At 33.2% G+C, this 13,194-nt stretch overlaps 2 protein-coding genes across 2 annotated transcripts; both read left to right on the forward strand.

Annotated features, from left to right (window-relative positions):
• The first annotated feature begins 1,337 nt into the window (after positions 1–1,337).
• Positions 1,338–3,741, forward strand: LOC140883367 (IRK-interacting protein-like). Its single transcript, XM_073289805.1, has 2 exons — positions 1,338–1,796; positions 2,152–3,741. Exons 1-2 carry the CDS (start codon positions 1,563–1,565, stop codon positions 3,631–3,633), a joined length of 1,716 nt encoding a protein of 571 aa, XP_073145906.1. The 5' UTR covers positions 1,338–1,562; the 3' UTR covers positions 3,634–3,741.
• A 6,512-nt stretch (positions 3,742–10,253) lies between these two features.
• On the forward strand, positions 10,254–13,170 carry LOC140883521 (lysine-specific demethylase JMJ30). Its single transcript, XM_073290025.1, has 6 exons — positions 10,254–10,763; positions 11,280–11,489; positions 11,751–11,885; positions 11,987–12,130; positions 12,527–12,619; positions 12,793–13,170. Exons 1-6 carry the CDS (start codon positions 10,314–10,316, stop codon positions 12,970–12,972), a joined length of 1,212 nt encoding a protein of 403 aa, XP_073146126.1. The 5' UTR covers positions 10,254–10,313; the 3' UTR covers positions 12,973–13,170.
• The last annotated feature ends 24 nt before the right edge of the window (positions 13,171–13,194 follow it).

The following is a 13,194-nucleotide window of genomic DNA, read 5'->3' on the forward strand; positions in this document are numbered from 1 at the left end:
CGTAACTCATATATAATTTTACATTGTACAACATTTTAAATGTCATGTTTGATCATTTTCCCATAAGGATAATTATTGTTTCCGAAAATTATATATGTAATATTAATAATAAAAGCTTTTGTTCAGGTTGTTAAAATGAATAGGTGCCAAAGTTTCTAAATTGAATAGGGGCATTGTTAAAACGAGTGGTACACGTACAAAAACATTGCAAGAGAGGGGGAAAAACATTGTCAATAATTTGGAGAATAAAACAAAAATCCTTTAAAAAGATAATACAATCTTGTTTTTTTTTTCTTAATTTTTTTTAAAAAAAAATTGGGTCCCCTTTTAAATGATATTTTGCCCCTTAAAAAGGGTTCCCCTTTTTGAAAGTAAGACACGAAAACGAAAGTTTAGAAGTCACCGGACAATTCTGTCCCCCATCCTTTCCTTTTTCCCCATTCTTCACCAATTATTATTTAATTTCCGTATTTCTCATGGACCAATTCATGAATTTGCCCTCATAGTTTATTTATTTTCAATTTTATTTCAAACATAAGATTTACATTGTGTTTGGAGTTTGGACTAATAAAAAATGAGATTTTGAATTTAAATTCATGGAATTTAAATTTTATTTTAGAGTTTGATAAAAATTTAAAATATAATCATGAAAATTAATATAGTATAGATTTTAAATAAATGATATTTTATAAAAAAAATTTAAAAAACTTGAAATTTATGAGTATGCCGTATATATTTAATGATTTTATTGTTTTGAAAGCATCAAATCACATATAAACGATTTTCGGTAAATGTTAAAAATAATCCATCAAACAAAATAAATTTTTGATCAACATCAAGACATACAAAGTCTGATCCATAAAAATAATTTATAAAAACTATATGTACGAACATCGATACTTGTCAGTGAAATTATCTGTCAAAAATTTAAAATCCAGAATTTTTATACATAAAAACAAATTTTACACTCTCAAATGTAATTAACACAAAACTCATAAGAGATCGTTTCACATGTAAAATAAATCTCATATTTAACCCAACAATGAAAAAAATACTGTTCATGTCAATATTCAATCTATATATAATTAGGTTCACCCGTCTCACAAATATATCTTCACAAAGAACGTTTATCATAAGACCTAGTGTTTAATTAAAATACAATTTTTTATACATTAAAAAAAAAACTCGATAAACAAAATCAGAAATGTAAGAGATGGGTATTTTAGTAACTTCACCTGGGCAAGTCCCTCTCCAGCTTCTCCCCCCATTCCTCTGTTCACATGCATTCTTTCCAGTTTTAATTATATACAACAAAGACAGCAAAACTTTTTGTTTCACTCCATTTTCAAATTTCACTTCGCTCCTCTGAATTCTTCGACGGGTACGATACCATCTGCTTGTTTCCACAAATCAAATCCAACCGTTAGATTCCCCTTGAAGGCTAATATTTTACCCTTTTGCTGTGCAAGTTCTTTCTTCCCTTTGCATAGATTCCGGGGGGGACTCCAAACTCCAAAGTACAAACTCATCTTCTGCATGTACATATTCAGGTACTCCGTTTCATGGCGGATATCTATCAACTACGCAGTAGCATCGGGGACAGTGGAAATGGGAGCAGGAACGAGGTGAAAAGGGAAGATATTGAAGCCGCCATTGCCAAATCTGTGGAGCTTAGAGCTCTTCACGCTGCTCTCATGCAGGGGAGTAGCCCTGTCAACCTCAGATTCGACTTGGCTTCGCCTCTTTCTTGCAACGCTTCCCAGTTCTCTGCGCAAGATTACCCTGTTTTTACACCTGTGAGTATTTCGTTTTCTTGACCCTTTTTTTCTCCCTGTTTGTGGGTTTTCATCTGTGAAAATTTGAGTTGGTACAGAGTCTAGAACATTAACATGCCAACAAATTTGGAGTTGACCCTTGATTTTCTAAAAAAAAAAAAAAAACTTTTTATCCTTCTTGTGAATGTGACTGGAAAAGAGATCAGATCGAGTAAAGGGTCAATGGATATATGTTTGGAGTTCTATCTTTAAGTCGAAATCAGATCAAGATTTTGATTTTAGCCCACTTTCGATTAGATTAAGCCATAACTATCTACTGAATTGTCTTGGATCAAACGGTACTTAACGGCAATGTGGGATTTTAAATTTTTAACAGAGTTATGAGGATGAATCCTTACCAGGGTATCAACAACATGTGTCGGAGAATCGAAATTATGCCGATATATGGGGTGACTTTTCCTCAGACAGGGAAAACGTTGATGGAACTGTTTCTACGGATTATAGATTGCAAAATCCATTTTCCATAAAAGGGTTACCCGCCCGATTGGGAAGCTTTGATGGTCTCTCATCTCCTCTAGAAGATCAAAATTCTACCCTATGCTCTTGCGCTAATAATAGTACTGTTCTTGGAGCGTTGCCGGGGCCGGATTCCTGCAGGAGAAGTAGTTTAGGAGACCTTACTCTTATATCAGCTTCATCTTGCAACAAATGCAAGCCTGCTATAATAAGTAGTGAATCCGATGGCGTCACCAAGAACAGCAAGAAGTCCAACATGATCGTGCCTTACGCTGATTCACACTCGTCCCTTAATTCGCAGACGTCGAATAAGGGGATGAACTTTTCGTGCCTGTTTCCAAGGATAAAGAAGAAGAGCAAGGATGAGCGTACGCCAGTTCCGCCGAGTATTGAGGAAGTTCCCCAAACTTGTAAGGATTCAGAGATTGTGTCGATTGAGACGTTGAAGAAGGAGCTAATCAAAGCCAGCGAAAGTCGAGATGCAGCCTTGGTTGAAGTAGCTGAAATGAAGTCTGTGTTAGGGGAGCTAGGCCATAAGTTGGAGTATTTGGAAACTTACTGTGAAGAACTAAAAAAGGCCTTGCAAGTGAAGAATCCTCAGACACATCCTACGAAAAATGGAGAAAATTTCGTGCCGGTAAGCGAGGAAGAGCTGATCGACGGATTTTCGCAGCTTATATCAGAATCAAGACTAACAGTGAAGCAATTCTGCAAGATTTTAGTAGGGCAGATTCAAGAAACTGATCAATCCTTAGTGAACAATCTCAACTCACTGCTTCAACCTTACAAACTCTCTCTAAACTCAAAGTACTCAAAACCAGTGCTCTACCACTTAGAGGCTGTCCTAAACCAATCACTCTTCCAAGATTTCGAGAACATCATGTTCCAGAGAAACGGAGCCCCGAAAATCCTCGACCCCAAACAAGATCGCCACGAGAAGTGGCATTCGTTTCTTGCATTGCGAAATCTAAGCTGGAACGAGGTGTTGCATAAAGGGATCAACTACTACAGCGATGAGTTCAGCAAGTTCTGCGATACCAAAATGAGTGGCATCCTAGCGACTCTACGGTGGACTAGACCGTGGTCCGAGCAGCTTCTGCTAGCATTCTTCGCCGCTGCGAAATCCATTTGGTTGCTCCATTTGCTTGCATTTTCATCTGATCCTCCGTTTTGTATCATGAGGGTCGACGAAAATAGGCCGTTCGAAGCTCGTTATATGGAGGATATATTCGCGGAGAGGCAGAATACTGGAAGGGTTAAAATCATGGTATTGCCTGGTTTTTACATGCAGGATAGAGTAGTGAGGTGTAAGGTTCTTTGCAAATATAAACATGCGACTTAATTAGATTCCCACGATGGTTTGATTTGTTATCTCAATGTAGTAATGTATGTAGATTGTGACTTTCTAGTTTTATTTAGTTTTAATACTTCATCACTTATTATTTTGTAGATTATGAAATGTTCATGTGACAAACAATTCAAATCACGGTATGATCTTTCATTATTTTTTATGATTAATATATCACCTCTATTTTATTATAAATTAATTAATTTTTTTAATATAAAAAATACAAACACTCAACGGAAGGGTCATTAGTAAATTACTGAAGTTTCCTACCATGCTATGTGAAGAGTGAAGAACAAGTGGATCGTGATGAATGCGTTGGCGCATGTGGTGGGCCTTTCTTTTTGCCCCGTAATAAAATTAGACAATGACAATGACAGGCTAACTACTCACATCGTTTTAGAAATCGAGGCCCAAAGGGTTATTGGGCTCATCATGAGGTTGGCCCAATAGAACATTTAATTTAATTTTATTTCATTTTTTTCCTTTTTGTGACGTGGGAACCCGCAGCCGTTACCTTTCCGTGCGCTCTGGGTAAACCCCCGGACTAACGCAATAATCTGCAAACTACGCCAGTCAGGTAAACCACATTAAACAAGTCCTGTGTGACAAGCTACTTCACCAAATTGGACATCACGTGAGGGGTTATTTCATCTTTTTTTTATTACATACATACTACCAGGAAGGGAAAGACACACAAGCCTCTGCAAATTTGGTGGACACAGTGAAATCATTTGGCTTACAAGACAAGACCGATCTCAATAGATCGTTTAATTAATTAACCATTCGGATTCTTTAAGTAATACTAGCGAAAAATGCACACGCTTTGCGTGTGTAAAAGAGAAGCTTTTTATATTTATATTTATTTTAAAAGTAAAATATGGAGGAGTGGAAGAGATTTAGTGGGTAATTGATAGAAAAGGATAATTTTGGAATAAATAAATTTGGTGTCCCCAAGGTAGTTATAATAGTGTGCTCATGTTTTATATAATAGTATAGATATACTACAACTCACGCCTCACGGATCACGATGTATGACTTGATTAATTAATTATTTTTTAAACTCTTAACCACCACTTGGTGTGGAAAATTAGACGATGATCGATTACTCATTAGTAATCGTTACTCTATTCATTATTCGGTTCAAGTTTGACAAAAGATTAATATCATGCACCATTATTTTATCTTAATATATTAATTTATCACTTTTATATATAATATTATGCATCTTTCATTATTTTATCTATAAGTCAAACGAACAATCGTGAGTAAAAAAAATATATAATCAAATAATCAAGATAGTTATTTTAAGAGATTGATATATTATTGCATAATAATTTAGATTTTTACATGCTAGGTTTCAGAACATCGTGATGAGGTTCACAATTCATAAATCTACTGACTTGTAGGCTATAGGCACCATGTGTGCAGTGTGATCGACCTATTTGATAAATATTTGTGACCTATTTGATATACATCTGATGTGAGAGCATTTAATACCTTGACATTTCTTTTCAAATTAAGAGTTTGAAAAAAATTTGATGTATCTGGATCATTCCATATGTCCCACCCTACGAAATAACTTGAGATGTTTGTTGGCCTATATTTAGAGCACTTCGCATATTTCATTTATGTAATTGGCAGGACAAAAGGTGAATTGGGATGGGTCACATAAGCTCGATAATTGGGTCAGAAGCAAGGATGAAAATGATTTTGATTCGGTAAGATCATGTCTTCGTTCTTATATACATTTTCATATCTATCCCGTGGGGTATTGAACTTTCATCATTATTGTTATACTCGTCGAATGATCAAATATACATATCCTACTTAAATTTGAATTATTTTTTAAAAAAAATATGCTTATTTACCAAATTATTAAGAAACAATAATGAAAAATTAAAGATAAAATAATAACAAATTAAGTATCATATAAAAAATAATAACATATTATAAATAATTAATTCGAATATCATTATCCTACAAAAAAAACATTAGTTTTATACTAATAATTTTTTTTCATTTAATCCGACTATCATCATTCAAAAAGAGTAAATTAGAATTAACATTTCTTTAAGATAAATAAATACATAAATGTATATGCACACATATATATTTATTTAATCGGATATTCGGGTCAGGTATGAACATGATGTTACTACATCCACCTCTATCCTAAGCTTGAAAGTCCCCATATCCGATTACTCATTTGTTTAATCGAATCTAAAAATATCTCTCAGTGTCCTTCTCATTCGATTCAGATATCAGACTTTCCATCGGATTCGGAAGAAATCGGTATCTCTAGTCTACAAATTGATCTAAACCACTTCAGCAGATGTGACTTGAGAAGAATTAAGTGTAAAATTGATGCATGCCCTTTAGTTTACTTACAACATCATAATCACATAATAATATAAAGTTGTGCTTCGACAAAAAAATTTCAAGCAATAGATTTCGATTATAGTATTTTTTTTTTCCACATGGGCGTGTATTCAATGAGGAGAATTAACGACTTTTGTGGATTTTAGAAGTCTAGTGATATTTATGACTTTTATATATTCTATAGAAATCTAGTGATATTCAAAATAGATTTTTTTAGAGTTTTAAAAGTTAAGTGATATTCAACATTGATTTTTAAAAAATCTACAAAACTCTATTATTATTCAAAATATCAATGAACTTTTAATAACTCCATGAAAATCATTGACATACAAACATTAATGCTTAAGGTACAAATATAATTTGTAAAAAAATTTCTTTGGTCTCTAACCCAAAGATTTGGATAAATTTCTAAAATTAAAACCCATAATTTCTCTCTCTTTCTCACATTTCCTCACTCCCCTCTATCTCACTCTCTCCCATATTCAAAACACACACACACACACACACACATATATATATATATATATATATATATATATATATATATATATATATATATCTTCATGTATTTTTTCATTCTTTTCCTAGTTTAAAATCAAAATAAAATATATTATTCAAAATTTTGAACTATTTTGTGCTTATTAATATTTATAATATTTAAATAATAATATATGATTCAAAAAAGTAAAACATGATTTAATTCAAATATTTAAATAGTCGAATAATAGATATGATAAAAAATAAAAATTGACAAATAAATTTTTATGATATAATTGATAAAATAATTTATAAGTTATCATATGTGTTTTTTTAAAAAAATATTAACTTTACACAACCGCAAATTTTTTAGTTTTTAATTTTATTACATTAATATATATACATTTAAACTAAATGAAATTCATTTTCATCAATAAATTAAAAAAATATTTCAAATAAAGTTATTATTTATGTCAAATAATTATTTCTTCAAAGAAAAAAACGAGAAATAATAAGATATATTAAAGACATAAATTCATGTAATTGTATGAAAAAGTTTACAAATCTCTATAAAATTCCTGTGAAAAGTCTATATAGAATACATGGAATTCTGTTTGTAAATCCGTGAGATTCTATAAAAGTCAATAAAAATTCATTTTAACTCCACAAAAATCTATCATTTTTAAAAGGAGTAAAAATTATTTTGGTATATGAACTATTGATAAAATATCAAATTGGTACATGAACTTTAAAAATAGTTTAATTGGTATGTGATCAAACTCAAAAGTCAAGTTTGCCCTTTACTAACAAAATTTAAGTCCAATAATGTTATTAAATTCAACTACATACATATTTTATATTTTAAATTATTTTATTAATTACAAATGTAAAACATAAATTCATATTTACTAATTACTATACTATAAAATGAAATTATATATCATATATCCCAAAAAAAATATTCAACGTAAAATTTGTATATTATAAATGAAAAGACACACACACATATATATATATATATCATTTTTTTAATTTTTTTAATATAAATAGTAATACTATAACATAGATAAACAGAAAAACTCATTTATTATATATTTTTAATATATTATTTGAAATATATAATTTATCAATTATTATATATGTGTGTATGTGTATGTGTATGTTTGTATTAATTGATATTTATAATATTTTCGTATAATGAGTGCGATTTATTTTTTATAATATAAAATTTAAATAAATATAAATTTATTCTTATAATTATAATAAAATAATTTTGAAAAAAACATGTATCTATTTTAATTTTACAAAAAACATTGGACTATAAAATAATTTAGGTAAAGGGTAAAATTGTCTTTAAAACTTGATCATGTACCAACTAAACCATTTTCAATAGTTCATGTATTAATTTAACATTTTACCAATAGTTCGTGTACCAAAATGAATTTTACTCTTTTAAAAAGTCACTAAAAGTCATTAAAACTCTGAATTGAATTGTTAATAATGAAATAAATAAAAAATCTTAAATCAATACCTTATATATATTTGTGCCTTAATTATATAAAGTAAAACGGATTTCAAATGATACCATTATTAAGTGTGTTTGAAATCAATCTCTATTGATATAAAATGTTGTATAATCATGAAATGAGTATTTGAAATTTATGATTTTACTTTTTTAAATTATAAAAATACATTTGATTTTCTTTGAAATGCATAGATTTCAAATCTTTTCATCTAAACACAACTTAAAACCGTCAGTCAACAAAACTTAAGGATTAGAAGAATTAAGAGTAATTGATTGTAAAAATTGAGAAGACGAAGAAGTTTACTGAGAGAGAACAGATGAAGCAGACAAGTTCAGTATTTCATTTTTTTAAAAAAAATTAATATGATATGATATTATTTAAATTGGGAGGTGTAATGGGATAAAGTTTTATGGCTCCCACCTCCTTGGCCATAGATTTTTCGGAAAAAAATATATTTTCCAGCATGTCAACTTAATATTTATACAAAATTTTTTCTTAAAAAAAGGAAACAACTTCTTTGTGAATATAGGACCTTTTCCTATATTTGGGGGGACATGCCGGCTTGACCAGGGCCAACGACAATATTACTTATCTCGTAATCCTTTGATATTATGAATGAAATGAGTAAGAAAAAAACAAAAAAATATGTTAAATAAGGACAAGTAATGTATATCGTTTTGTGTATTCGATGAAGATATGATGAAATACATATAAATTTTTATTCATATCATGTTTGTCATATTTTCGGGAGCTTATCATATAAGAACTCCAAAGTTAAGCGTGCTTGACTTGGGGCAATTTTAGGATGGGTGACCTTCTGGAAAATTTCTCAGGGTACGTGTGCTTGAGGATATAAGCACGCTGAAAATACTCGTCTTGATATAGTGGGTCGGTAAATATCAAAATTTTGTCAACTGGTCGATGATGACACCATAAGCGAGTTATTTTTTACATTAATAATCTTCACCTACAGGATGACGATGAATATATTATTGGGTAGTATAATAGTGGAAAGAAGCCAAGAACAAATGAACAAGTGGCAAAGGAACGATAATTATAATATTTATTATGAATTTATGATATAACTGTACGGGGCACAATATGGTGGGCCTTTTGTCCATGCCCCATGAACATAATTAGACAAATGACAACGACTCGTAAACAGTTATAGGAATGGAAGCCCAAGAGCTCGATGGGCTCATCATGAGGTTAGCCCAATATCATTCACATTGTCCCTTTCAGTTTCATAATTGACCATAAATCAATTATATATTATATGCCAGCTGTCATAACTTTTACAAAACTACTGACCTGTAGGATGTTGCCACGTCATCGGTGACCTATTTGATATATTTTTTTGGATATGAAATTTCTAGAAACTTCTGTGACTTTTGTATTCAATGAGGCTTGATTTGATGTTTTTTTAATCATTCCATTTGCCCCACTTTTTCAGTTTTGCCACGGGAAAAAAAAATATCTTTTGAGATACTTGTTGAAGTGAAGGGTTTTTTACCTGACACATACACACATGTACAAAACCAGATGAATGATTTTATAAAATTTGATATCATCTTTTGCATAACATGTTACCTATTTGTGCAGTCTATTCTGTTTATATAAGAATATTTTTGTCAAAAAGAATTATAAACCAAATTTATAAAAATAAAAAAACAAGTTTAAGATTTTTCTTATAGAATCAAAGATATAGATCCGTATCAGTAGTGACTAGTGATCATGTGGTGGTTGAAGTGATTCAAGTAAGGAAGCGTTTGGGTTATTGTTTTGCATAAGACAACACAAAGGTAGTGTTTGAGATTTGAGGGAGTTTTAAAAAGCATTTTTCATTTTTTTTGTTTACAAAATTTTAAAATTTTATGGTACAAAATTTCAAAATTTTATGAAAAAAGAGTTAGAACTGCTACCTCAAAACTCTCTCAAACACTACCAAAATATTTTATGATACAATTTCAAGATCAATTTCATGAAATAATTTGTCAATACAACTAACTATAGAATTATGTTTTTTTTAATGACAAAAAACCCACGACCGCTAATCTTCAGTAAGCATCGATAATGGAGGATATTTTTTCAGAACATAAAATATAGTTAATATTTGAAGGACACATATTGTTCGGATGCAAAGAAAATAGCCACGTAGGTCGAAAAAGGAGATATTTTTACATCCAAAAACACTTTAAATAGCCATCTGAAATATCTCCCATTTCTCAACAAATCCCTCTATACAATTAACTGTCTTGGAACCTTCTACACACATCCGCCGCTCCACCTCCTATGTCCACCGCCCCTTCCGCCGTCCTCGAAACGCCGACGCTCGACTCCGAGTTCCCCACCCTATTGCATCGAATAACATCGGAGGGCGGCTATGCCTTCGCCTCGATGTTCACTCAGGCGGCCTCCGGTGACGCTAGGGCGGCGGAGGCCGCCAAGGAGATGGCGTGGGAGCAGCTGCATTCTGGCCCGTGGCACGCTGTTGTACCCATCTGGAGAGATGCCTATTCGATGGCGTGCCTCCAAGTGGCGAAACATCATTACTCCGCGGGTGAATTGAAGCCTGCGATTAGAGCGCTTGATATGGGGCTCATCATGGGTGGATTGACATTGAGAGGCGATTTGAATTCGTGCATTGGAAAATTAAGCGCTGCCTTGAGAGGGATTGAGGTCAACGATGATCGTGAAGGGCGTCAAAATGGCCAGTGGTCTAAGGACTTCGACTTGGAGAAGGTGAGGTTCGTCCCCTATCTGTTAATTCGTTGTTTCCTTTTTTCCTCAGGATTGGACTGAAGATTATAGAAAAAGTAAAGTTTCGGCCACAGATGAGAACATCATTTTCGCTGGTAAAGAATTTGCATATACTAGGTTGTTCCAGTCTCGTGTTAAGAGTTCGTTCCCGCATGTTATACATATACGCATACATATATGTTTTATCCATTCATTTACGTGAATTATACCTCCAGGCAATTGCTGCCCAGTATTCAATTCGTAAAAAGCATGATCTGAGGGTGGTCAACGAGTCATAGTCAGTCACACGTGATGTAATGGCTTCGAAAAATAGATTTACATTTGATGGATCAGGCATGTTTTGATGAAAAATCGATGATTTGCCATTTCATATGACATATCTTCAAATTTTCGGGATTTGGGGATGGGAGGGAAAAAATCTGAGTGTTTTAGATTCAAAATAGTCAAAGTGGACTTCCGATTGTTGACCTCTTCTAGATTGTGAATTTCAATATGCAGGTTCTTAGAGTATTACCCGTCAAGTCACTTTCTTGTAAGGCTGTGGAGGAAAAATCGGGCCTTTCCTTGGAAGGATTCTTACAGGAACATCTTGTTCCTGGTTCTCCGGTGATACTCTGTGACTCCATGACCCATTGGCCGGCCATGAATAGGTGGAATGACATGAATTACCTTAAACAGGTTGCAGGTTTTCGTACAGTTCCAGTGGAGGTACCTTCAAAACTTTGCTTTGTTGTTTCTCGTGAGGATTTCATTTTCCCTCTTGTGCACGTGAGAGCATTCTGATTTGATTTTACTTGAGTCCCATATTATTGTCAACTCTTTCAACAATGGGTAATTGTGATGATATTGCATTCTTTATGGATGGAATGGGTGGGACAAAGTAACTTGGATTCGCTATAAGACCAGTACATTATCACCTTTTGTTTTCTTGTTCAGTGACAATTTTCGTCTTTTTGTCGGATCCTACAGGTAGGAAAAAACTATCTAAGCCAGGAGTGGAAACAAGAATTAATCACATTTTCCGAGTTTCTTGAAAGGATTCAATTCAGTGACTGCTCTTCTGCATATGTGACATATTTAGCTCAACACCAGTTGTTTGATCAGGTGTGTGTACCATTTTTATGGTAAAAACTTTATGTGATGCCGTAAAATCAATGTTAGATCATCATGAATATTTTTCATGACCGATTCCATTCTACCGGCAGATACAAGAACTGAAGCATGATATTGTTATACCTGACTATTGTTTTGCCGGCGGTGGGGAGATAAGGTCACTTAATGCTTGGTTTGGTCCTCCTGGGACAGTGACTCCATTGCATCAGGATCCACACCATAATATACTTGCTCAGGTATGGAAGGTGTACTCCTTAATGCTGCTTTGGTATTGCTGAGTCTGTAACTTTCACCAAAGCAGAGCTATACTTGTTTCCTGTTCTGGATTGCTGAGCTGTATTTTTGCCAAGGATGAAGGCTGGTGGTGATGTAAGGTGGACACGATCTTGCCTTCTCTCCATCTAGGCTGTGTTTGTTTTTGTTATGTGAGAGGGTTGTCGGTTGATTTATTGAAAAACACTGAGAACATGTAAACTTTGTTCATTTTGTGTTGAAAAGTGATTTGTGATTCATGATAGTCACTGCTCTAGGCTATTGTTAGTAATACTCAAGCTATCCAGTGTTCATGTTAACATATGGATATATATTTCACATTTCTCTTTCTAATGACAGATATCATGTGTTATCCGCAGGTTGTCGGGAAAAAGTACGTGCGACTATACCCTGCTTCAGTTTCTGAAGAGCTTTATCCTCACTCGGAATCCATGCTTAGCAATTCCAGTCAGGTAGCCTGCTTGATCCTACCCTGCTCTCACATCTAGTTTTCCCCATTGCTCTGTGATTTTTTCATCAATTTCGCCGAATTTTGTAATATTACATGCTTGCACAGTGTTTTCATTTCCTTTCATTTAGAGTGTGTGTTGTTTGTTCCCTCGTGAAGTGAATTTCTTGTCTGTAGGTTGATCTAGATGACATTGACGAGCAAGAGTTTCCGAAGGCGTTGGATCTTGAATTTATTGATTGCATACTAGAGGAAGGTGAAATGCTATACATTCCCCCAAAATGGTGGCACTATGTGCGGTCTCTAACAACTAGTTTTTCTGTTAGCTTTTGGTGGAGCGACATGGTAGATGCCTGATTGGGTACCTCCATATTTTCCTCTTCGCTCTTTACCCATTCATTGTCGTTCGGTCGGTACTTATGCTAAAGTATGTTCTTCCGCATCTATTCTGCGGTTTTGTTTCATGATTGAGAGAACTAGTGTAGTTTTCTGGGGCTCAAGTATTGGACTTTAATCCAATTGATTCCTCTGTATGTAACATGCATTTTGCTGCTTCAGGTCTGGTTTCAAATGACTAGT

This window comes from Henckelia pumila, chromosome 2, assembly GCF_033568475.1.
Source record: "Henckelia pumila isolate YLH828 chromosome 2, ASM3356847v2, whole genome shotgun sequence".
NCBI lineage: Eukaryota > Viridiplantae > Streptophyta > Magnoliopsida > Lamiales > Gesneriaceae > Henckelia > Henckelia pumila.